We start from the raw sequence: 23769 nt of genomic DNA on the forward strand, positions 1-23769 counted from the left end.
TGGGCCTGCTTTTCTGCCTCTTTAAGATCCTTTGAGGAAATATATTTTTCTGCCCTTTTAATATTTCCTTCTCTGGGCGCTGACGTCCCACACTTGTAAACAATTGTCCAGTAATGGCAATAGATTAAATACAGATCACATTGAATTTACTTATCCTTCTCCCCTTACTCAATAACTGCCTTTTAGGCCAATTGTTGTCAGGCCCCAAACCAAGAAAGACACATGGTGATTCTTCCAAGAGGAGTTCTTTATTGTTTCACACCTATAAACAGAATCTTGCCAGACAGAAGACCTGCATCTACCATATATTCTGTGAACTATTAGGGAGGGGCTGTCTTCACTCTCTTTCTCTCACACATAACATCTGAACTGAATAGCCTTATTCCTCTAGAATGCACCCCCTCCCTCTGGAGATCTGCCTCCTCACTAAATTCCATCACAATTGTAATATCCCAGTTTTGGGGAAGGAAAGTGTCAGTGTTTTCTAACCTTTTAGTTCTTGTTTTCATCAGAAATCCATAGAACTGTTTTGTGACATTAGACTTCATTTGCAAGCTGATGATTTCTCTTCCAACTTCTAATGTACCTTGGGATCTAAATAAAACAAAACAAATAGGATTTGGCTTGAGCACTATGTGGAAAAATCCAAGATCCATGGAAACAGTGTACTTTTTAATATAACCACACTTATATAATAGTTGCATTATGAAAACAGGGATGATAAAAGCTCTAAGGCTTTTTTATTTATTTATTTTGCAGCCTTCCTAACAAGTCCATCATGACCATGAGTGTAAGATGTTTCTTGGCCAAAATGCACAGAGTGCAGGACTGGGTTTTAAAGCAGCCTCATGCTGAATCAAAATGCACTCATGTGCATGGTTTCATACAAAAAATATTTGAGAGAAGGATGCCTAGCCAAAACAAGCTTTCCAAACAATGGGATTCAACATGGAAGTTTATAAAACAGGTTTAATCATTTCTGCTGAGATTTAATATGACATGCTAATGTTGAAATATTGTGATCAGCTAAGCACTCTGTAAAATGTTGTTTAAGGCAGCTGTAACTGTTTGTTTTAAAAGATTATGTTCAAAATCAAAAGGAATTCAGTTTCCAGAACATAATGTGAGCCGCTTGTAAAATTCCTTGGTTTTTGGCTTTTGCTGATTTTTCATAGCAAACCATCTGACCATGTCATTTATTTTTGGTAAATACAATTATGGATAGTAACACAAATTAAAGCGAAGGAGGGGAGTAATAAGTAAGCCAAGGAAGATTAGGTTGTAGTGTTGATCCAACAGCAAATGAATATGCTTCTTAGCTTGGATTTTCTGTTTCTTTTGCATCCCAGATCATTCATCTTGGGACGTTCTTGGAAACAGCTTTCAGGGAGGGATTTGAGGTGACAGGTAAAGCCCCTTTTACATAAGCTTTTCCCTGTGGTTACAACAGTATAAGAAGTCTTTGTTTCAGTCTGAATAACTGAATTTTCTTATTAAAATGTCTAGTATTATCCTCCCTCCAAACAGGCAGGATGTTTCAATGATGTTGAAATGTCTAATGTAGCTCACAGCTACGTACACAGCTTCTGTGTAGATCAGAGCTCAGCAACGTTTAATAATAATAATAATAATAATAATAATAATAATAATAATAATAATAATAATAATAATAATAATGATGATGATGATGATGATGATGATGATGATGATGATGTTGAAAGGCACCTTGGAGGTCATCGAGTCCAACCCCCTGCTCAGGCAGGAAACGCTACACCATTTCAGACAAATGGCTGTCCAGTCTCTTCTTAAAAACTTCCAGTGTTGGAGCATTCACAGCTTCTGGAGGCAGGTTGTTCCAAATTAAACTGCTCTGGGACTTCAGAATTCAAACAGACAAGCACCTGCAACATAACACCCCAGATTTAACAATTGTCGATAAGAAAGACAAAAAAGTCTGGATAGTGGACGTGGCAATGCCTGGAGACAGCAGAATAGACGAGAAAGAACTGGAGAAGATAACAAAATACAAAGACATAGAAATAGAAAGACTGTGGCAAAAGCAAGCAAGGGTAGTACCAATAGTAATAGGCGCCTTGGGTGCAATCCCAAAACAACTGGAGCACCACTTGAACACCATCGGCATTGACAAATTCGCTATTAGTCAATTGCAAAAGGCAGCCTTACTAGGAACTGCTTCCATCCTGTGACGATATCTGTAATACCATCAAACATCCACATCTGCCTATCCCAGGTCCTGGGTAAGGACTCGATAGGTAGACAAAATGCAAAATCCAGTCTGAACATCTGGCTGACTGTGCGATGATCCATAATAGTTGGAAGGCACCTTAGAGGTCATCGAGTCCAACCCCCTGCTCAGGCAGGAAACGCTACACCGTTTCAGACAAATGGCTGTCCAGTCTCTTCTTAAAAACTTCCAGTGTTGGAGCATTCACCGCTTCTGGAGGCAGGTTGTTCCACTGGTTAATTGTTCTAACTGTCAGAAAGTTTCTCCTTAGTTCTAGGTTGCTTCTCTCCTTGATTAGTTTTCATCCGTTGCTTAAAACATACCTTTCACCTGTGGGTACTCCTTATATGTATAATTAATTTATAAAATATTAATATTTTCTAGCAGTTTAGAATATAAACTTTGGAAGGATTTGAGATCATTTTGTAACTGTGTGGAGATGATCTCAGGAGGCAAGAGGAAGAGCCTCAGACTAGACAACAGTCAGGTGAGCAACAGCTGAGTCTGCAGAAGGAAGGTGGGGGTGACTGCAAATGTATCAAAAGGTACCCTCCCTGATTTTTTGGACTGTAAAGACGAGGGTGGGGGAGAGAAATGGATTTCCAGACTTATAAGAATCTATTAACGCAACCTTACAATAAAGTTAGAACTAGGACTCAGAAACAACTTCTGAGTTGTTTCTTGTATGGACTACCTTGCAAAGGCCGACAAATTTATTACTTGCTTTCTTCGCAATAGGAAAACATTTTTTAAAAAATAAAAATAAAATCCATACAAATAGGAGAACAGGTCAATAACAATGACCATATACCACAATGCTGATTTAGATGCTGGCTTTTTGGAGAGGCACAGAATGCTTAGAAATATCCCTGCTGTTCCAAGTTGTATTTTTTTTTTAACTGAGGCTCATATTTTACTGTTTATGATTTGGCAAGCAAAGAACAAAGTAGGAGATATCACAATATCTTCCTCCTTTCCAAAAAAAAAAGGATAATATTTGTAGCTCAAATTTGAAATCAGGGATCTAGCACTGATGAGTTACCTAGTTTGGGTAATGAAACATCTGCAAGAAAGCAACCAGAGAGCATGAAGGACCACGCATGGTTTCCAATAACAGATTCATTCCTATATGCTTTCTTTGGATGATTGCTTCAAAACCAAGTTGGAACCTGTAATTCAACAAAATAGAAGCATAAGTTCTAACAAAATTGAGAGGTAAGATGATCACAAGCTTAATTCTCGGCATAGTCTTTCCCAACTTGATACCCCCCACACACTTCTGTTATGAAAACTGTTGTGTCCTGGGCCTGCTGAGGCAATTCAGCAGAATTGTTGCAAATGGTCCCGGGCAACCTAAAAGCTGCATGGGACCAGACTGGTTGGCGCCGGTCTTGTCTTGCACGCATGCGCAAGGCGCGAAAAAGGGTGTTTGTGATTGGTTGGGTTTGGGAGACTATAAAAGGCCTGCGCGCCTGCTTGTTTGCTGAGTGGTACAGTGGAACGAATAAAGAAAGAACTTGGTTAACAACTTGTCTGTCGCTTCAATGCCGCGAACCCCAATACGTAAAAAACCCAGTGTCCAGAACTCTCTTTTTTGATATGGTTATCTAATATCATATGTAAATATTTGCAATCAGAGATGCCCGGTATGTTTTCCAACAGATTTATTTCATATTCTTTTGATAAATAATTATTGTATTAGATTCAACATCATCTCATCAGTGCAACAGTGATACAACCTGAATTTGCTACACAGCATAAAATTGCACCAGCTACACAATGCATTTGAATATCTGGCCATTATTCTAAAAGGTTGAATAGATTTTTAAGACTGAGACTAAGGATATTTTTTTTATAGGATAGTTATTTATTGTCATATAGTAATCCATTTTATTAATTTCATTAGGGTAGCAAAACAGGTAGTGTGGGAATGCCACAATTGTCAACTTTTCTGTTCTTCCTAATCAGATCCTTTTCATGGACTGAAACATCTGGCCCAATGTACTGTTGTTATTCAAAACCAAAATCACAGTGAAGCTTTGGCATTTTCCATTTACAATTCCATCAATCACTATTGTATAATTTAGTTGTCTATTTAAAAAAATGCCTCAGAATTCTTTGGTGTGTCCTCCTGCAAATGTTTTCTAGTGGGGTGTGTCAGCATTAAAACATCTAGTTCAATTCAGAATCTATTCCAAGCTAGGGAAACCTCCTGAAAAACACTAGGAAAAGAAAAGGTATAGTTGTCATCTTGTAATATATATCTTCATGAAAAAAAAAAGATATGTGGGAATCTTGCATTATTGATAGATTTGGACTTTCTTGCACTCTTCAGTTATGAGAACAAATGGTTAAATAAAAGCCTGCCATTAATTCCACAGCTGCAAACCTTCTCAATGAATAATAAAGCCTGACAATCAATGAATGCAAAAATACATGCTTTACTAAGAGAGGAGTGGATTTTGATGTTTTTAGGTAATAAAACAAGAGACAAGCACTATTATCTTGATTATATATACTATGCGTAACCCAGAATTTTTCTTACCAGCAATAATATCCATTGTCATCTTGGTGAAGCATTTTAAATATCATTATATAACAGAATAAGAGAACACTCTAATTGTCATTGATCTGTTTTGCATTAATTTTTAACATAAAAGAACACAAAGTAATTCAAGTTGTTACAAAATCAAGACATATGACCACAGGGGGAGAAAAACCTATCTCTCCCCCCTCTTCTCTTTAGAATTCCAACTGACCATTTATGTGAATTTTACCATTAAATCATAATGTGCGTAGGTCAGAAGGACTTTCCTGAGCTTTTCATTTTTATTTATTTACTCCAAAAGTTATTGAAACTCTCTAATTAGAGGACCATTTAATTTCCTTCCTATGTCATTTTCTTCAATTTAAATGCTACTTTTCCCCTTTCTTAAAGCTGCTTTTAACTGTAGGGGGACATATAGAGACAGAAAATGGCCATTTTAAAATTATTAAAAGCTTTTATCTACTAGCACTTCTTGACTTTCAGAAATTCACTGATAATTTTTCTTTTCTTTTCTGAAGGAGTACATGGACTCAAATAAATACGTAGATTACTTGCTAAGTCAGATGGAAGAACAGCGCTGGAACTTGTGGAAGTAGGTAGATTTGGAATATAAATCAATAACATGGTCTTATTCCTATTTAATCAGGAGTAAGAATATCACAGACTTAACACTTTCAATGTCAATACAAGATTTCCCCTTATCTTTGCTCTTAATGTCAAATGTAATGTCAGCAAATGAAGTCCTTCCTATATATGTTCATAATTCTGAATATACTTTCATGAATACCTAAGTTTAACTGATATTGCTGTTAGATGTTGCAAAAATGACATTTTCTTTTCAGTATAAATTAATGAAACTAAATTTATCGCTCATTAAAACAATACTATAAAAATAATGTAAACACATTACCAGATAGGTTCCTGTTTTGTACATTATACTGATAAGATTCTTGTTTCTATTATACTGTATATGTTAGGATTTTTAAAAAAATCTGCTGTACTTTAGTAGGAAAAAATCACTGAGATGCAAAATATTATACCGATTTTTTCCTTTGAAATTCTAGTTTACAAGTGTTCATTAAATTGAAGAAATTTATATATTTTTTAATTATTTTAGCAGCTTTTAAAACATTTGTGTATAAAATTAACTAAAATGTTAGGGGCACATGACTTGTGTGCATTAAATTGTTTTCTCTTTGTGTATGTATAGTTTTAGCTGAGAGTGCAATCTGCAGATGAATTCTTCTCAGGCAGATGTATCTAAGTTTATTTTGTCCCAGGGATTGAAATGTAGACTGGAACACTTAAAATTTAGGTACTGTAATTGTGTGTACTGCTGAATAGATTAATGTATTGAACAATGTGTTGACTTTACTTACTTTTAGAACTGTAGCTATCCAACTTTGTATCTTTGTATCATTGCAGAAATGAAAATCATTCTCAGAGTAGTATTATCCAAAATGAACAGCTTATATCAGGACTCAGAAATCTCACATTTGCTTCTGGCCATATTTTTTTTAATATTTATCCTTCTAAGGGTATACACACACACAAACACACACATTTCTATGTATAGAAATGCAAACTTAAGAGTGCAATACTAAATGTGTTTCTTTAAAAGACTCTTTACAGTATATTCATTTAGGCTTACAGTTGGCTGTATAATTGTAGAACTGGATCCTTATAGGGCAGTCTTCTGCTGATCTTCTCAGACCTAACCCAATTAAGTACAGTGTTTCTTATTCCCAGCTAAATGTGACAGCTTTAATCTTATATTTTCTATTCTCGTGCGTTTTCTATTCTCTATTCTGTAACTTTAAGATCAAAGGTAAAATGCTTTCCTATGCTTTCAATGGGGGAAAAGAACACACAACAACGTTGTATTTGATTCAGTGCAATGCATTCCCTGTTCTTAAAATTATATGTTAAAACTATGACCCACATAAAGGATTTAGCAAAATTATAAAAACAAGTCTAAAGACTGTAGAATAAGATGAAGTAAATCCAAAGCAGATAATAAGGGAAGATGATTAACAGGCAGAGCACTGCATATGTTAAATGCTAAAAACTGGAACGTAAAAAAAAAAAAAAGCAGCTAAAGAGATCCCATAAAATCTTGGATAATTATTTAATCCAATAAGTAAGTATTCCAAGAAGTGCCTTGGACTATTCTACTCAGCCTCTCTATGCTGTAGTAGATAATCTTGCTACATTCTTCTCAGAGTCTGTTAAGTTGTTAGCCACACTGACTGCACGAGAGACTTTGACAGACACAAGTTTCACAGATGGAGCCTCATTTTTGTCTATGACCTCTAGTTTGAGGTTTCTGCTTGCTAAACTTGATCTCAATTTCAGGGCCCCTTAATCCAGTACTTCTTAACTATTAGTTCCATTGATTCAGCACCTTGTGACTTGAAAGATTTGTCGCTCTGATTAAAATACACTATTGTGTACATATTTGTACACAGATATGTTTGTCTGTCTATATATCTTACAAGAAATAAAGGGGGGGACATTTAGGCACTTATTCTGCAAACAAATAAAGAAAACACACACATTTGTGTTGTGATGAATGATTTAATGAATGGTAATTAAGAGGTGGATAGGGAGAGATAAATAATACTAGTTAGATAAATATTATTTTTCAATGCGTATCTTTTCAAATTAAAGCAAACTTTATTTTAAATCTGTTTTATCAGAAACAGATAAAAGTTGTATTTGGATAATTTGAGCCCAGTATCCACTCAAGAAAACCTTTGCTTATGCAATTGAAAAAGATGAACTCATCCCTAAGCTATTTAAACAAATAGTTCAACACCAAAGCCTCTAAGTGTTTGCAAGTAATCTCAAAAAATATGAAGAAGAAGCCCTGGATACTCCTGGGCATATATAAGGTAATTCTCTCTATGCACTATCTGTGGATTATCAAGTGCAATCGCTTTTATTTGCAATGGATGCTGTAATCTTGAAATGTGTTCTATTAGACCCCTGCCAAATCAAAAGAGGGGATGAACTAAGCCATGCAGTTTCAGAAGAGGTGTGATTCACGGCTAGGTCCTAAGCATGAAAGGGGACACAGGTAGATTTTCATTGTTTCTAGCATTCCCATGAAGCACTCTGCTCACCACCATTTATATTGGCTGGTCAACCAATATAAACTACTTGAGAGGGTGGGTGGGTGGGGAGGAATTGTAACAAAGATAATATCTGCTTCTCTAAAAGAATGCTGTATATCCACATGTGGAATCTAGATTTGCACAATTTTACAATTAGTTCAAAGTATAAGGAAGAAAAATGAGAAGTTACAGTAGAAACTTTTTTTTACTCTTAAAGTCAAAATTATATTGCTTATATAAAGAGAAATATATAAATATAAAGAGAAAACATATTTCCACATACATTTGTTGCTTTTATTTCCTAGAGTCCTAGACCATTTTCTATTTCTCTACTATTTCAACCAACATCCAAAACTTAAATAGCCTTTAATTTCAGTTCCAATAATAGTATAAACAATAGAATTTTGCTGTTAATATTTATGTGCCAGTTAATATTTGCCTATCTCACTTGATTCTTTTTTTAAAAAAAATATCTCTCCAAATACTGAAGCAAAACCTTGAGATATTGGCAAGTTCCTCTGGCATTCTTCTTTTTTTGAAGGCCAGTCTGATAAGTAGAAGACCATGGGAATAACTGATGCTGTCCAAGGGCAACACTAGATTGTCTATAGTCAGACAGATGTCCTAATAAATCAGGATAGACCACTTTCTCAGACTTCATTATGCCCTTGATTTGTGGTTGCCACAAATTAACGTATTGGGTCATTGGATGCTGAACCTGACATTGAACGATAGCCTCCAGTTTACTCTAGCTAGCTAATAAAAGAGACAGACACAAGTTTTGAACGTTTAACTCCTTCAGCATTACTCACAGTCCAGCTGATTTATAGCAACCCAGATGAGAGAGAGAGAAAAAGGAGACTAAAAGTGATGTCATGCTGCTCATACAGAATGCCTATCATAACACACGTAGAGCAGTTTGCAAGAACATGTGGACAAGGAGGTGGTTTTTTTTCCCCCTTTCTCATTTCACAGAGCCTGATACATTTTGCTTTCTTCATGTGACATGGCCATCTGTTTTGGAGCATGAAAATTTATTGCTACTATCTCATTTCCTGGGGGATACTTAGGCTTAGCTCATGTTTCATAACATTTTGCAAAAATAGATCAAGAACTTGCATTCCAGATTTATTTTGCACCTCAGTATTTTGTTACTATAGCAGAAGATAAAACCTCTTAACAATCTGTTGAAATCCAACTTTTTAAGGCTTTCAGCATCTTTTCCTTTGCTTTTTATATACTTTATATTATAATAATATCAACATAACATTAAAATATGAAGTTTTAAACCTAGATTTAGGTAATTTTGAGATATGATCTACTTCCAGATTGTCTGCCTGTCTGCCTTTTTCTTATATTTATATTTTATGCTTTGAAAATGTTGATGCTCATTTAGCTGTGTTAGAAATTATTTTCCTCTGTAAGTATGTCAAGCCTAATATTAATTGTATTCAGCTTCTGTATAATAATATTCAATAACAGAAAATTTTACCTCTGATACAAAATTATCTATTAAGTTGGAGAAAGCAATTTCTGACTATTTAACAAAATAAATAAAATCATGCAAGAGCTAACATTCCATAGTGGAAATTTTGGTCAAACAAGAAATTTAAAAGCTTATTAATCAATTATTAATTTGCATCTATTTTATTACAACCATGTAGTACATCATCAATTCCTGTAATGGATTTGATTCTTCAAAAGTAATAGAACGGTTTGCATTTATTTATCAGAACTATTTATCTACACAGCTGAGGAGAATGGGTGGATTATACTGAAGTGACAATCAGAGACTAGAAATAAAACTCTAGTGAATTAGACTTTAGAAAAGATTAAGTAGAAATCAGTGATGGGAGAGCTGCAAAAGAAATTGAAAAAGAAATAAAGGCTTAGCCTGGTGAATGAAACTGTTCTTCGGGTCTTTCAGCATTTTCTTCCATACTTTTATATAGTCGATATTAAAATTATATCAACATAGTATTAATTAAGGTATAACATTTTAAACTCAGATTTAGATAATTTTGAGATATGATACTGCCCTTAAGTCAGTTCAGTACCACAAAAAGTGAGATTATGGCACAAATTCTGAGTAGGCAGATTTATTGTGAGGAAAAAAGGATTTGTGTTGCAGAATTTTGGAAAGTGAATTTATGTAACTTGGTTCTCATTAGCAAATGTGTCAAAGTGTCTGTGTGCTTCCTATTGCATTTGATTCCTCTTTCTGATTCTTGGCTTCATGGGGGGGATGCTAATCATCTGATGCCATAAAAATATCCCATCTGTTCTTGTTCCTCACTATTTTCAAAATGTCCATTTTCATTTTTCAGGCTCTGGGAATTCCATCACATTAAGCCTGGAACAGCAGCGATTCACACGGAATTGTGTTTGGGTTTTTTTGCAAAGAGATAGTAAACTCTTTCCTATCCACCTGCACTTTCATTTACAGACACCTTCTCTACTGCCAATGATTTAAAGAGGCATATGTGGAGGAGACAAACTACAAGATTAAAAACAACACAAGTGAGATATTTTAATCAAGATTCTCCAGAAGTTTCTATGGTTCACAACAGAAATTGTAGGCAGCTCTAGTGCAGCAATATACACGGAGACTCTCCAACCTAATTTTAGATATAGATCTACTTTTCTAATTTAGCAAATTAGCATTTAAAACCGTAAAAGATTTTTCTTTAAAAAAAGAGAGAGAGTCTTTTCCTTAGGATCTTCATATATCCCCTGAAACTGCCACCTCCCGTAGGGCAGTAGCTGGTAATTCCAGCTGCCACCACTTTTCTTCTAAGAGAAGCTTCACTCAGTCCAGATATGTGAGTGAGGTACGACTCTCTCTGTTCAAAGACCAAACAGTAAAAGTTCACTTATGTTACTTATTTTTTATTTCTTAACATTTTTATGACGCTCAACTTTCAATGGCTCAGAATGACCTACATGGGGGGAAAAAAGCCAAAATATTAAAATACTATTGCTATTTTCTGCAAAACACCTCTATTTACGCAAAATTGGGCTCAAAATCTTGGTTGTTAAGCAGAGTGGTCACTAAGTGAGATGTCACATGACCACTTCACTCAGCAATCATAATCCCAGCTATCCCAGTTGCAATTGTTAAGTGATCACTTAAATTGTTAAGCGGAGCACTAGGGGAGAGCATCAGACGATTTACAATGGGGAGAGGATCAGTGGATTTATGAAGGAAGGAAGGAGGGAGGGAGGGAAGGAAGGAAGGAAGGAAGGAAGGAAGGAAGGAAGGAAGGAAGGAAGGAAGGAAAGGATTTCTTCCTGTCATTTGATCTAGAAAGAAGCTTGTCAATTTCACCTGCTTTTTTGTTTTTAAGACCTACAAATTCTCTATTATACCAGTGAGATTAAACAGAAAGAAAGCTGGGTTTTCAGCTGATGACCTTGTTTCAAGAATAAACTCTCTATATAGGCATCTCCATCCTGCATACGGTTTGCCTGTGTAGCTGTTTGCGTACAATGAAAAGAGCACAGCAGACAAAGTGGACAGCAGAGATTGTGTCAGGACAAATAGAAAATGTGACTTAATAAGTACCAGGAAAAAGCAGGCAGATGTTGCCTTCCTGGTGGGCTATCGAAAAGATCGTGCATTCCTTGCCTCAAGAAATTATCAGAGGAGCCTGGACTCATGCTGGGGCAAACCACTTGTGCGGATCAGCCCTCACTTTCTCAAAGAGCACATTTAATACCATCGTGTCATAATGCTGTGAGAAGGGAAGACATCTCAGGTGCTTTGAGGAAGCACTATTCGGAATGCTAAGGCAGTCCTTTGACAGCAGGTTTCTCAAAATGCTGGATAAAGATGCATCATCCATAATTCCTCTGCTTTTTTTCAACATTTGTTTCATTGCATAGTTCAGGGCTTTTCAACCTTTTCACCCATTGTACCACTTTTAGGATATGGCAATATCCGAATACCACCAGTTGCCTAGCAAGGTGTCAAAAACTTGATGACCAAAAAAAAAAAAAAGGAAAAAAGTGATGAAGTACAGGTAGTCCTTGACTTACAACAGTTTGCTTAGTGACTGTTTGAAATTACAATGGCACTGAAAAAAGTGCCCCCCAAGCCACAGCCGAGCAAGACACCTGCCTGCCCGCCCGGCGGCGCTCCTCCTCCTGTCCGAGGTTTTCATTGTGAGCATTTCTGTTGAGAATTGGCAGTGGGGGTGGGATGGGGGGTATTTGGTTTTTATTCCCCCCCCCCATCTGCTGGGTGATTGCAGCAGGTTTTCGTCACTTCACATGATCCTGGGACACTGTGACCGTCATAAATATGAATCTGTTGCCAAGCATCTGAATGTAAATCACAAGACCCTGGAGAGGCTGCAACATTCCAGCTGATCGGCATTTCTTCTGGGCTCAGCGGAAGCGCCAGGATCAGCCCCGAGCTCCAGCTGGAGCCTGGAGCTGATCCTGGCGCTTCCACTGAGCCCTGACAGCCCTGCAGCTCCAGCCGTCCCTCGCTTAGCCTTGTGCGGTGCTGCCACCAGTTCAGCTCATTCCCCTCCCCCACTACCACTTTTCTAGGATGGTCGCATACCACCTGTCAGGTGCCAATGTACCACAGGTGGTACCCGTACCACTGGTTGAAAAGCCCTGGCATAGTTCATAACTCTTTTTATATTCATTCTAATTAGCCAAGGGATAGATCAAATAAAGCTGCAGGTCAAAATAATCTTACTCGAGAATGGTGGGGCTTGCTTCAGAATAGTCAGGGATAAGATTGTAATTTAAGAGTTAGTTTATGCAAGCCTGGGAATAAAAGGAAAAAAAGGGAAACCAAATATATGCTAGGGTTTAGCAACTGTATGATATTCATGATCCAGACTTTTTCCTCCCTTTTCTACCTACTGCACAGCAATGTATTCGGCAATTATAATATTAAAATATTAAATATGGCTATTACACTTGAGACTGGGAATGAAGCAACTATATTCTATTCCTGAATATGGATTATACAGGAATTGATTTTTAATCCACTAGGTGACCTGATACATTATTAACATCAGTGGATTGTTCAAGTCTCATGTAATTTTGCAGAGAATTATAGAATGAAAGTATAACAGCACTTTGCAAAAACTTCTTGATTTTGATTCAAGCTTGATTATCATTGAGCATGATCCAGATAAAGTTGGTGGAATATGACAAGATGGATCCTCACCATTTTCAAATCTCATGTGATTTAGGAAAGGAAGCCAGGGGGCTTTAATGGGGTTTTCAGTTCTAGAGATTTCCATTACTGGCCCCCACTTAAGCTAATGGAGTGGAGAGGAGGGAAGAATTGGACTGCTATAATTGTGGGGAGACAGATGACCTTAGATCAGAAGATTTCCTTAGATTAGAAGATTTCCAGTTATACCTACTTCATAATATGCAAAAAGCCCTTTTAGTACCTATTACCAATGGTAGGCTAATAGTTTATCAGAGGATTTTTAAGAAAATCACTGTGGTTGGAGCAGAATCTATTATAAACATTAACTCTTCTAATTTACACATTTCACCAGAATCAGAGTACTTTTTAAATACAAGTATTTTTTTAAAGCTAAAATATATGAACATAGCAGAATGTTTGTTTGTTTGTATGTATGTATGTATGTATGCATGCATGCATTTATTTAAACATTCATATAGCTCCCATTTTTCAACTAACTTTGTGCTATATTTTCTCATTAAACATTAAATATGTGATTTTAGGGAGCCCGCTTCATTTTTATTGCTTTCATTCTGAGAAATGAACTCTTTATATTCAGATGCACTCAACTTGAAAAGTTATTAAGGATTAGAAAAAGTCCACCTTTGATTTTGCCTGATCCCATCTGTGCAAGGCAGATGGTTATTGTCTGGTGCTCTTGAACTATAATCCATAGTTCAGATGAAGGGCAGCGAACACAGCAGTTATATACAACTGTATCACTGCACGTGTGAAAATACAGTTTGAAAGAAAGGAAACATGAACATTCAGCATTTTAATCTCGTTTAGGGATTCATTATTAAATGACATACTAAGATCAACAAAGCAAACAAACTGCAAATGTATTCATAGTTTAATACAGTACAATGATTTTGTGAAGCTCTAAACATAAATTCTTTATGAAGTTTATAAAGAAAAGAATCAGATATTTTCAAAATTACAAACACCTACTTCTGAAAATGGAAAATGTTACTTTTTATAGATTGTGTTATGATTTGAAAATATTATTACAGAGTTTCTTGAAAGTGATTTTAAAAAATATGCATCATACATCGTGTTGTATATATGATAAATGGAGTTATTGTGTAGCTTTGAGGTGCAACAGCACAGATTGTTTCACACAATCCTTACCTCTGAAATATTTTAAAATCAGAAGATAATAATAATTCTGATACTTGGCCTATCTCCAGGTAGCAAGAAGACAGGCAGGAATTAGGAGAAGAGTGGATTTCATTTTGCTGATACAAACGCTGTCAATTGCAATTATTGTCTCTCTCATGAAAATAAATTCAACCTTCAACAACTGCTGTTATTTGTCAGACAAAACAGGGAAACATATCCTTTATCATGCAGGTTTTCTCTTTTTTGATTTCTGAGCACTTTGGTCAAGATTTATGAAAGCTTCATTAAATGGTTTCCTGCCTTTTAAATCTTTGAAAATGCTGTACATCTAATTCTGTTGATCATCAGGTACGGAGCGCTCACTGAAAAGGCACATTGATTGCCAGCAAAGAGTTCTGTTTCTTGAATTTGTTGCCAGGAGCCTTCTGCATTTATACTTTCCCCCTGGGAAAAGACTGCAGTGACTTGAAAGAGAAGTAGCAGAGGCAGGGGAGAGACCTGGAATGGGGACAGTAAATGTCACGCTGCTACAGTCTTTCATGCTGATATATTTGAGATGTGCTTTAACTTAGAAAACCCCAAGAGGGAAAAAGCTATATGGACTTCCTTACCAGGGAAGCAATATTTTTTAAAATAAAAGGCATACTATAATCAGCTAGAAATGCTGAGCCAAGCAGCTGCTATTATCAGCATCTATGGGACATTGACAAGTGACTAGAAACTTGTACTTTTCTTTGAAGTTGTAACAATGTAATTTTAATATTTAATGAAAAACAGATAAATGTTCAAAGATTTGCCAGTACTTTTTGAATTCAAGGATGTTCAGTACTAGCTCAAGCACATTTTAGTTTAACAATTGTAAGGCATTTGTTGCTGAGTCCTTATCTTTCATACATGCATATTCATTCATTCATTTGTTCATTTTCTTGGTGGAAATGATAAAAGAAAAGGAAGAGAGGAAGGAAAGGAGGGGATCGCACTGTGTATTCTATTTTCATTGCTTTTTCAATATATTGCAAAACATCAATTTGTCATTCTATCACACTGAAACAAGTGTTGCCCTATTCTCCTATGTATGCATTTGTTAAATTTATGTAGCTGCCCATCTCACAATATATATGTACTGTATGTATAATTAATTGATACATAAATGTAACATCTATAAGTGAACAAGTTTGTACAGTGTAACCTTGATTAGAAATTAATTATAGAAAACAGTAAATTATATTGTCAAGGTATGAATCCTATTGTCTTTAGGACCGCTGCATGCTTCTAGCTTGCCAATAGTAGGGGGGCGGGGAAGGAGAGGAGAGTTTTGGGTCCACAGGTGTTCCTTATCAACGTGAGAGCCGAAGTCATTGAAGAGTTGTTTTGACAACCAGAGTTTCCTCTCATAATAATTGCTGGAAGATATATTGGACAATGTGACCTGAACTGTCAGACAGGGGAGGGAAAGTTTCACTCTTTTAATTATCTGCTTCCCGCCATTTCCTCGGAGCTAGCTTCCTTTCTATCTTACCGGTTTGCTAATGCCCAATAAAGGTTACATTAGAGATCGCAATGACTCTGGTGTTTTATTTCTTTGGGCTTCTCAGCCAGAACCCGACATATATTATCTGAACAATGTAAATAAGAATTTAAATCTCTCGGCTAAAATAGTATTTCCTTCCTCTTTGTACTATAATGCTAAATAGTTGTAAAGATTTCAAGTTTTTACTGTCTCTAATTTCAATTATTTGATCAGTGCTCATTTTCCTTAAAAACCATACATACTTACATTTGCCTTGCCATATAGTATGAGGGTCTTTGATGCTCTCTGAGCTTGGTTGTTTTCTTGCAGATGTTTTATTATCCGAACTAGGTAACATCATCAATGCTATTCCTTTCAACCCAAGCTTCAAATATTTCCCTTTATTAGTATATAGTATGTATGGAAGCCATTCATGCTCAAATTTCCTTAGAGTTCTTTTGTGAATATATGCCACTACTACATATTCTCAGGTATGTATTTGTACATTCATGTCTTCTTGCCAAAATTAAATCCTCAACAAGTTGGATTCAGCCATTCATTTATTACTCAGACAGTCTGTGCATTCGTTAAAGATCTTTCTCATTCCAGCTTAGCCATCATCATTGCCAAGTGTTAGAAATCAGACATGCCTTATGGGGAGAAATCTTTGGTTTTCCTTCAATTTGGCTAGCAGTCCTATGTTATGTGAATTTATAATTTCTGGAATGACCTATGAAAAAACACTTTATCGTGCCCAGGCATCCCTTCAAGAAACCATAAAGATGGAGCTGGCTCCATAGTAAAAAACATTTTTATGGAAACCTGTCTAGCTCCCTATTCAACAGTTGCATTAATTCTCTGGCTATGTTCCCATACCATGCTTAACATGATTACTGAATTAATGCATTTATGGTTTTGCACCGTATGCACAAAATTTAATTATCCAGTTTATACAGCATACAACCTCCCCATTTAAAAAAAAAACCCTCACAGAAGATCAACATCGAAATAACAAGATGGAAAGCCACCTAAGTAAGTTTAGAACTAACAATCTTAGCATGTGCAAATGGACTTCCTAGGTTTACAATTGATTTCAATGTGTTGTATGAACAGTCTTTGAGAAGCAATAATCAATGGGATATCTTCTTTCACTGGGGCTCCGCCTCTTCCCTCATCTGCCCAGTTAATTATAATGCATATGTAGCTCATGATCCTGAACCAGTACCATTTTTGAAGCAAGCAAAATTCCCATTCCTTTGGCTGCTCCAAGAGTGTTGCTTCTGACATGGCATATGTATAGTATATAGTGGCTCCAATATAAGATTCTCTTACTGGTTTTTGAAGAAGTGATGAACAAATCTAATGTGGTTATTTCTTATTTGAGCTCTTCATTCTTGGTACCCAGGGTTATAAACTGGTATCTACTTTCATGCTTCTAAGAAATTAATCTGATTGAATAGAATACAGAATAACAGAGTTGAAAGGGGCCTTGGAGATCTTCTAGACCGGGGTAGTCAACCTTGGCTCTTGACTACCCCTGTAATCTAGACCAACCTTCTGCTTAGCAGGAGACCCTATACCATTCTGGACAAATGACTGTCCAATCTCTTCTCAAAAACCACTTCTCTTTGTTAGACTAGATATAACTAGTTCCCACAACCATTCATTGTAGAGTTTAGCCTCCAGTCCTCTAATGATCTTTGCTGCTCTTCTCGGCACTCTTTCTAGAGTGTCAACTGCCCATGGTATTCCAGGTGTTGTCTTACCAGTACAGTATAAAGCAATACTAACTCTTCATGTGGTTGCCTGAATATAAACTTGTATTGATACAGAGCTGCTCATGCGTGGAAGCCTCATGGTATTTCCAAAGGCTGTTCTCCTGTTACAATACCCTGCAACAAAAGGAATATTGCATTGCCTAGCTTGAGCTTGGTGTGATTGGTGTTGATACGAATGCTTGATAAAGGTGGTTTTTGGAAACAGCTTGAGTAAGATGTACAAGGATGGGTGATGAAATCTACGTCTCTGGAAATGGGTGTTTTTCAGTTTTGGTGGGTTGCTTAAGTGCAGAGATAGTACCTGTGTGTAAACCTACCGTGTTTTCCCGAAAATAAGACCTACCCCCAAAATAAGCCTAGCTTGATTTTTGGAGGTGGGCCTAATATAAGCCCTACCTCAAAAGTAAACCCTAGCATTATAGTTGCCCAGGGTGGTGGTGGGGTGGGTGTGGCCAGCTTGATGTCACTTGTATGGGACATGAGGTAGCCCGGGCATGGCTGGGGGGGAGGGACAGGAACTACGGAGTTTTGCATGGTACAAACAAGGTAGAAGTTACTGTTACCACATCAAAGGCATTTAGTCTGAGGTGATCAGTGAATGTGGTTTCAGCTTTTATACTGTCCCTTGACTAGAAAGGGTCTAATTCAGGGATCACTCCCCTTTTCCATCAGCATGGCCAAGCTCCCTGCGTTTTACAATTCTGCCTCAAAGTCTCAGTGATTCAGTTCTCTCCCCGCCTTCCAACCATGCAAGCCTAATCCCATCCCCTTCCTTTCACTACCACCTCCTCATTTACCTATTTCCACCCACAAGGGGCAGCCTTTCTTTCTCATCACTTGTTCTTCTCCGAGATTGTTTTCTTGCATGGCTTTGAGGCAGCAGCTGGGTGAGTTTCAATTGCCAGGCATGGCATCTTGATGCTGCGGATTCGCTAGCCTGCAGAAATTTTGCTCGTTTATTTTCTCATCAACAGAAAGGAGAGGGAAGCACCGCCTATTGGTTTTTGACTTATTAGAGGGCTGCGCCCAGTTTGGTGATTGGCTTACGGGAGGGTTCCTCTTCAGCCTGGGGCATGCTGGGTGCTGAAGTCCTCTCCAAGTGAGGTTTAGCAGGCCAAGCCATGCCACGCCACGGCTCCCGACTCTCAGGAGGGCTTGCTCTGTGGCAAGCATTGGGCTTGCTCTGTGGCAGCAGTGGTGGCAGCACTAGTGTTGAGAGAACTGAATCGCTGAGACTTTGAGGCAGAATTGTAAAGAAGTGCAGGGAGCTTGGCCATGCTGGAGGAAAAGGGGGGCGGATCCCTGAATTAGACCCTTTCTAGTCAACAGATAGTGTAAAAGCTGAAACCACATTCACTGGTCACCTCGGACTAAATGCCTTTGATGCGGTAACAGTAACTTCTACCTTGTTTGTACCATGCAAAACTAGTTCCTGTGTTCACCCCCCCCCTTCCAACCTGGTCCTCCAGCGGGCCTGCTGCCCCACCCGCAATGGCACCGCCTCTTCCCTCCCCGAGCCTCTGCCTGCAAAATAAGCCCTAACGGGTTTTTTGGGCCAAAATAAATATAAGGCCCGCACTTATTTTCGGAAAAACACAGTAGCTTCAAACACATAACAAAAAAAATGTATATTTTATGCAGTGAAGTATTCCTGATATTTTTTTTCTGATGAATCTCCCTCTTTTCGGTTGTCCTAGAAATGAAAGGTATGTTTCATAATGTTATATTGTGCTTGAAACTATTTTTGCTTTGTATTTCAGCAATTAGAACATGCTGTTTATGTAACCGTGGTATAAATATTTGTGTTGTAGTTCTTGGAGATAATTTGTCATTTTTGCATCTTGTAAATGAAATCAGGAATGCATTTGAACAACCTTGCTCAAGGCTTAATTCATATATGTATATAAATATAAAACTACATAATTATTACTGAAATGGGTTTTTGTAAAGATATTTGCAGGTTTATAAAGCAGTATTCATCACATACAACACAAAACCACACACACACCAACAATTCACTCGTGTAAATAGCTGCACAGAGATGAACAGAAGGATTTGCAGTTTTGAATTTCCATTGGTTCCATTGGTACAAAGTACATCATTTATTCTTAAAATTAAGAGAATTTTTTTTTTTTTTTAAAAAAAAGCCTCTCTAGTAACTTCATCATTATTGTTTCTGTCTGAAATATTGTATGTCTTAGTAATTTTAAAATATTTGATATACAGGTCATGTCATTCACTGGTATGACTAAGGCATACTGCCCTGACACATTTAGACAACACTAGTCAGAAACAAATTGGCTGTCTGAGCAAAGTGGTCAGTTTTATCCTGAGGTGTTGCTTCAGTCTGGAGCCTTGCTAGGAGTCAAACTGAGCTACTATTAAATTGAGAGCTATATTGTTCTTCCTGCTTGCTTTGCTCTACGAGTAATGGGTTTATTGTTGTTGTTAATATTATTATTTTACGTGAATGTAAATTGAAGGCCAGAAGATTTTCTTTGACAGGCTCATCATATCTCACATTCATCTAGCAAAGTGATAAGCATTTACTTTCTATCTATATATTTTTTTACAGATATGCATAAAACCTTCCTGCATCTTCAGAGGTTTTTTTTTCTTCTGCTAATATAACATTTATTTAACTCAGGAATAACTAATACCAAGAGTGAACACAAATGAATGTAATACAATATTGGGTGACTTGGTGCATCTTGCACAAATGTTTTCTTCAACAAAAGCTACTCACACCGCTATAAGTACTTAAGGACACTGAATATGCTAATAGTTTTTCCTCGTATCAGCATTCTGTCAAAATGATGTTAATTGGCCTATATAGTACAGATCTCATCAAACAAAACAAACCAATTGTATTTGGTAGGGCACTTAGGTAACATCTAAAGAAGTCCATGATGGCTGAGTGTAACTGTATTTTGTCTTTAAGACAGCTGCATTAAATGTTAAAAGTTCTACCATCAACTTTTCCATAATTGTACTGAAAGTCAATGTTAGGCTAACAGGTTTAAAATTAACAAGGTCGCTCTTGAAATAGAGGGATTGATAATATGGCAAGACTTTATAGTAATACTCTTATTCTGTCATGGTTGAATATATTGCACACTCTATTACAAACGTGAGTGCTGATGGACTGAGGATCAAGGAATGTACGCATAAACCAGAAGGTCACTTATGCCTGTACTGAATTCCATTGTGTTTATGCTATATATGCTTTGAGAGAAGTGGAAGAGGGATTATTTATATTTTTAAATTTAAATGCATGCTTAAGTGATGGGTTGAACTGGAGCCTAGACGATTCTACTTCCTTATTTATGATTTAGCACCCATATACCTGTCAACTAATCTGGATTATTTCCCTCAATTTCCGTTTCTTTTCCATTAGTAATGTCATACATTTCTGCACAAAGACATATACTGTACTTGTCCCAGATGGGAACACATGCTCTCTTATCATTATTATTTTTAATGTGAATTTTATACTGAGGGATATCCTGTGGTATGATCGCATGTGAGAATGTTTTTTTGAAATAATTACTGGTGTTAATGTGATGTATAAGATTGATATATTATCTATGTGTTAAATCACAGTGACATTAAAAAAATGAAATTAAATACGCAAGTACAATTACTGTTCACAACTTTTAAAAAGTGTAAATAACTAAAATGTTGAGCAAAATTATAGGTAATAGGGAGAAGAACCTTCTCATCATAAAGTCATTAGAGAACATTTTTTTTCTCCTGGCTGAATTTTGTGCATGCATCCAAAAGCATTACTTTTTCCACTTTCCTCTGACTGGAGTTGGACCACTTGAAATTCAAAGAAGTGTTTCTCAGCCTTGGCAACTTGAAGATGTGTGGCCTTCAATGTCCAGAATTCTCCTACCAGCTTTTTGCCAAGATTGAGAAACACTGCTCTAAGGTCTTGCTTGCTTGCTTTCTCAATGATATATTTGGAAACAAAGTCAGATGCGTCTAAGTGCTTCTTTTATTTTCTGACTGTAGTTTGTGCTATTTTGTTTCTTTAGTTGGAAGTTGTTTTTTAAAGACTGATCTATCAGAAATCCAGTTTTCAAGCCCCTCTATTTTTAGAATTTGAACCAGATACCTTTTAAAATATTTTCCAATTGCCACGGTTCCAAGCAATTATTTCAATGAAGACATTTTTATAAATACTTAGCAAATTCCAATAGAACTTAGAAGAGAATATATGTACAATAGCTCAGGGTTGAATTGTGGAGTCCTTGATGGTCGTTATGAAGATGTTCCATTAGCTGAGTAGATAACATCATCAGTGAGCCCTGGGTAGTGAAAAGGCTGCAAGCAAACAGCCAAGCTTAGAGACCACCAAGGATTCCACTTAGCTAATTATCTGGCTCAGAAATTTAAGGAAATCACAATGGCCAGAAGTCTCGGATGTCACGATTCCTTATTAAGATTTCAGGAAGAGGAGTCTGTACTGAATTTCATGTAGAAGGTTACAACGATTAATAAGCTAGACCAATAATCTAAACAGGAGGGTGACTGTCATCTTAGACTTGTAAAATGCTAGCTTTGGGTTTAGTTTTCCATTTAAGAAGACAACTTTTATACCAGAGTAGAATCGTAAGATTTCTAAAAGAGTTGCTACACGTATAATCCACAATGTGGAGTTTCTTCTGTATCACTGACACTTTGACAATTCTCTGGTACCTTACTATATAATAAGCCAATGTACAGCTGAAGTGACTTCATTTTCATATTATCATTTAAGCAACCTAGATCCTGACCTTGCGCAAATTACACTTTGCACGCTCACTCGTGGCTTGCATGGCTGGTTCCCAACAGGCCATGGACCAGTACCAGTCCTGAGACTGGGGATTGGGGACCCCTGATTTAAGCTGTATATTTTCCATCTGTCTCTAGACTTGTTGTGAGCTCTATACCTTCAGGGCTGTGAAATATAAATCGGAAATGGTATTTGAATTATCCAATATACTTGAGAGCTTTGTCTTTACTAAAGTCCTTTCCTTTCCTCAAAGCATGCTCCAATTGCATTTTTCCACTAGGACTATCTATCTGGCATTCTTCTCTGTATTTTATCAAGAGAAAAAAAATAATCCCAGGGTCAAATCTTGCATGTATGTGTATATCTGCATAACCCACATATTTGACTTTCTGCAGGTATAATCCATAGGCTGGGTACACATCACATGATAAAATATAACATAATTTGCTTCTTTTTGATTTAATATGTGCTGTGATACCAGCCTTTTTGGTTTGTAAAGTAGACTGTGGTTGAATGTCTTGTGTGATCCAAAGTCCTCCTCCCTCGAGAGAGAGAAAATGATTGGTATAACCACACCAATTTTGGTTCTGCATGACAAAGGGTCAATTGCATTTTGTCATTAGAAAGGGATTTGTCAGAGTCTAGAGCAGTTTTTCTCAATCTTGGAAGTTTCCCCACGAAGGGATGTCAATTCCCACAATTCTTCAGGCAGCGTGCTGCCTGGGGAATTCTGGGAATTGAAGTCCACACATCTGATCCAGAGAGGGAGGAAGCCCTCGCTCTCTCTGTTAAGATGAACTTGACTGCTGAGCAGGGAGGGGGAAACCCAGAGAGCCGCTTAGTTCCTCCACTTGTCTCTTCCCTCCCGAGACCCCCCCAGTTCCAATACACAATAGCAGTTTTTCTCAGACAACCTTCCCCCCCCCCTTTCCCCAACCCCTTGCAGGCAAAGCTTTGTCAGAGCCGTTCAGTTGCGACGGATTCTGATTGCAGCACTCTGGACAACCCCGATCCTAAGCAGCTTCCTCCGGTTAGGGGGGATTAACAGGCCCCGACCGCAACCCGGACTAGCGGGGCACGGCTGGGAGCCCGTCACCCGGCGTCCCCTCGGGGAGCTGCCGTCGTGCCGCCTCGCCTCGCCTCCGCTCCCCTCCCCGCAGCAGAGGCCACCTTCCCCAGCCCGCCGCCTGGCCGGCCCTCCCCGAGCACACGCGGAGCGGCGGCCCTGCCGCAGCCCGACAGAGAGCGCCAGCAAGAGACAGCCCGGCGGCAGCATAACAAAAGCGGAAGAAGCGGCGACGGCGGCGGCGTCCCGGGCTGCGTCCGCTAATGCTGGGAGACCCCATGCCAAGTTTAGAAAGTCGGGGGCTGCTTGGGCTGCCGCCGTCGGGCTCCTGGGCTGCTCCGGCGGGTCCCCGGGGAGCGTAAAGGCCCCGCCCTTGCCCGGCG

At 37.7% G+C, this 23769-nt stretch overlaps 1 protein-coding gene across 1 annotated transcript in view; it reads left to right on the forward strand.

Annotated features, from left to right (window-relative positions):
• The window catches only part of NCKAP5 (NCK associated protein 5), a gene marked incomplete at its 3' end in the record, with an annotated part of 408673 nt that overhangs the window by 151810 nt on the left and 233094 nt on the right, over positions 1–23769 (forward strand). Inside the window, exon 3 of the mRNA XM_015812433.1 lies at positions 5312–5385. Coding sequence (XP_015667919.1) covers positions 5312–5385 — 74 coding nt within the window. The remainder of the gene's footprint in view (positions 1–5311; positions 5386–23769) is intronic.

Source organism: Protobothrops mucrosquamatus, unplaced genomic scaffold, assembly GCF_001527695.2.
Source record: "Protobothrops mucrosquamatus isolate PMUCROS unplaced genomic scaffold, P.Mucros_1.0 scaffold84, whole genome shotgun sequence".
Classification (NCBI taxonomy): domain Eukaryota; kingdom Metazoa; phylum Chordata; class Lepidosauria; order Squamata; family Viperidae; genus Protobothrops; species Protobothrops mucrosquamatus.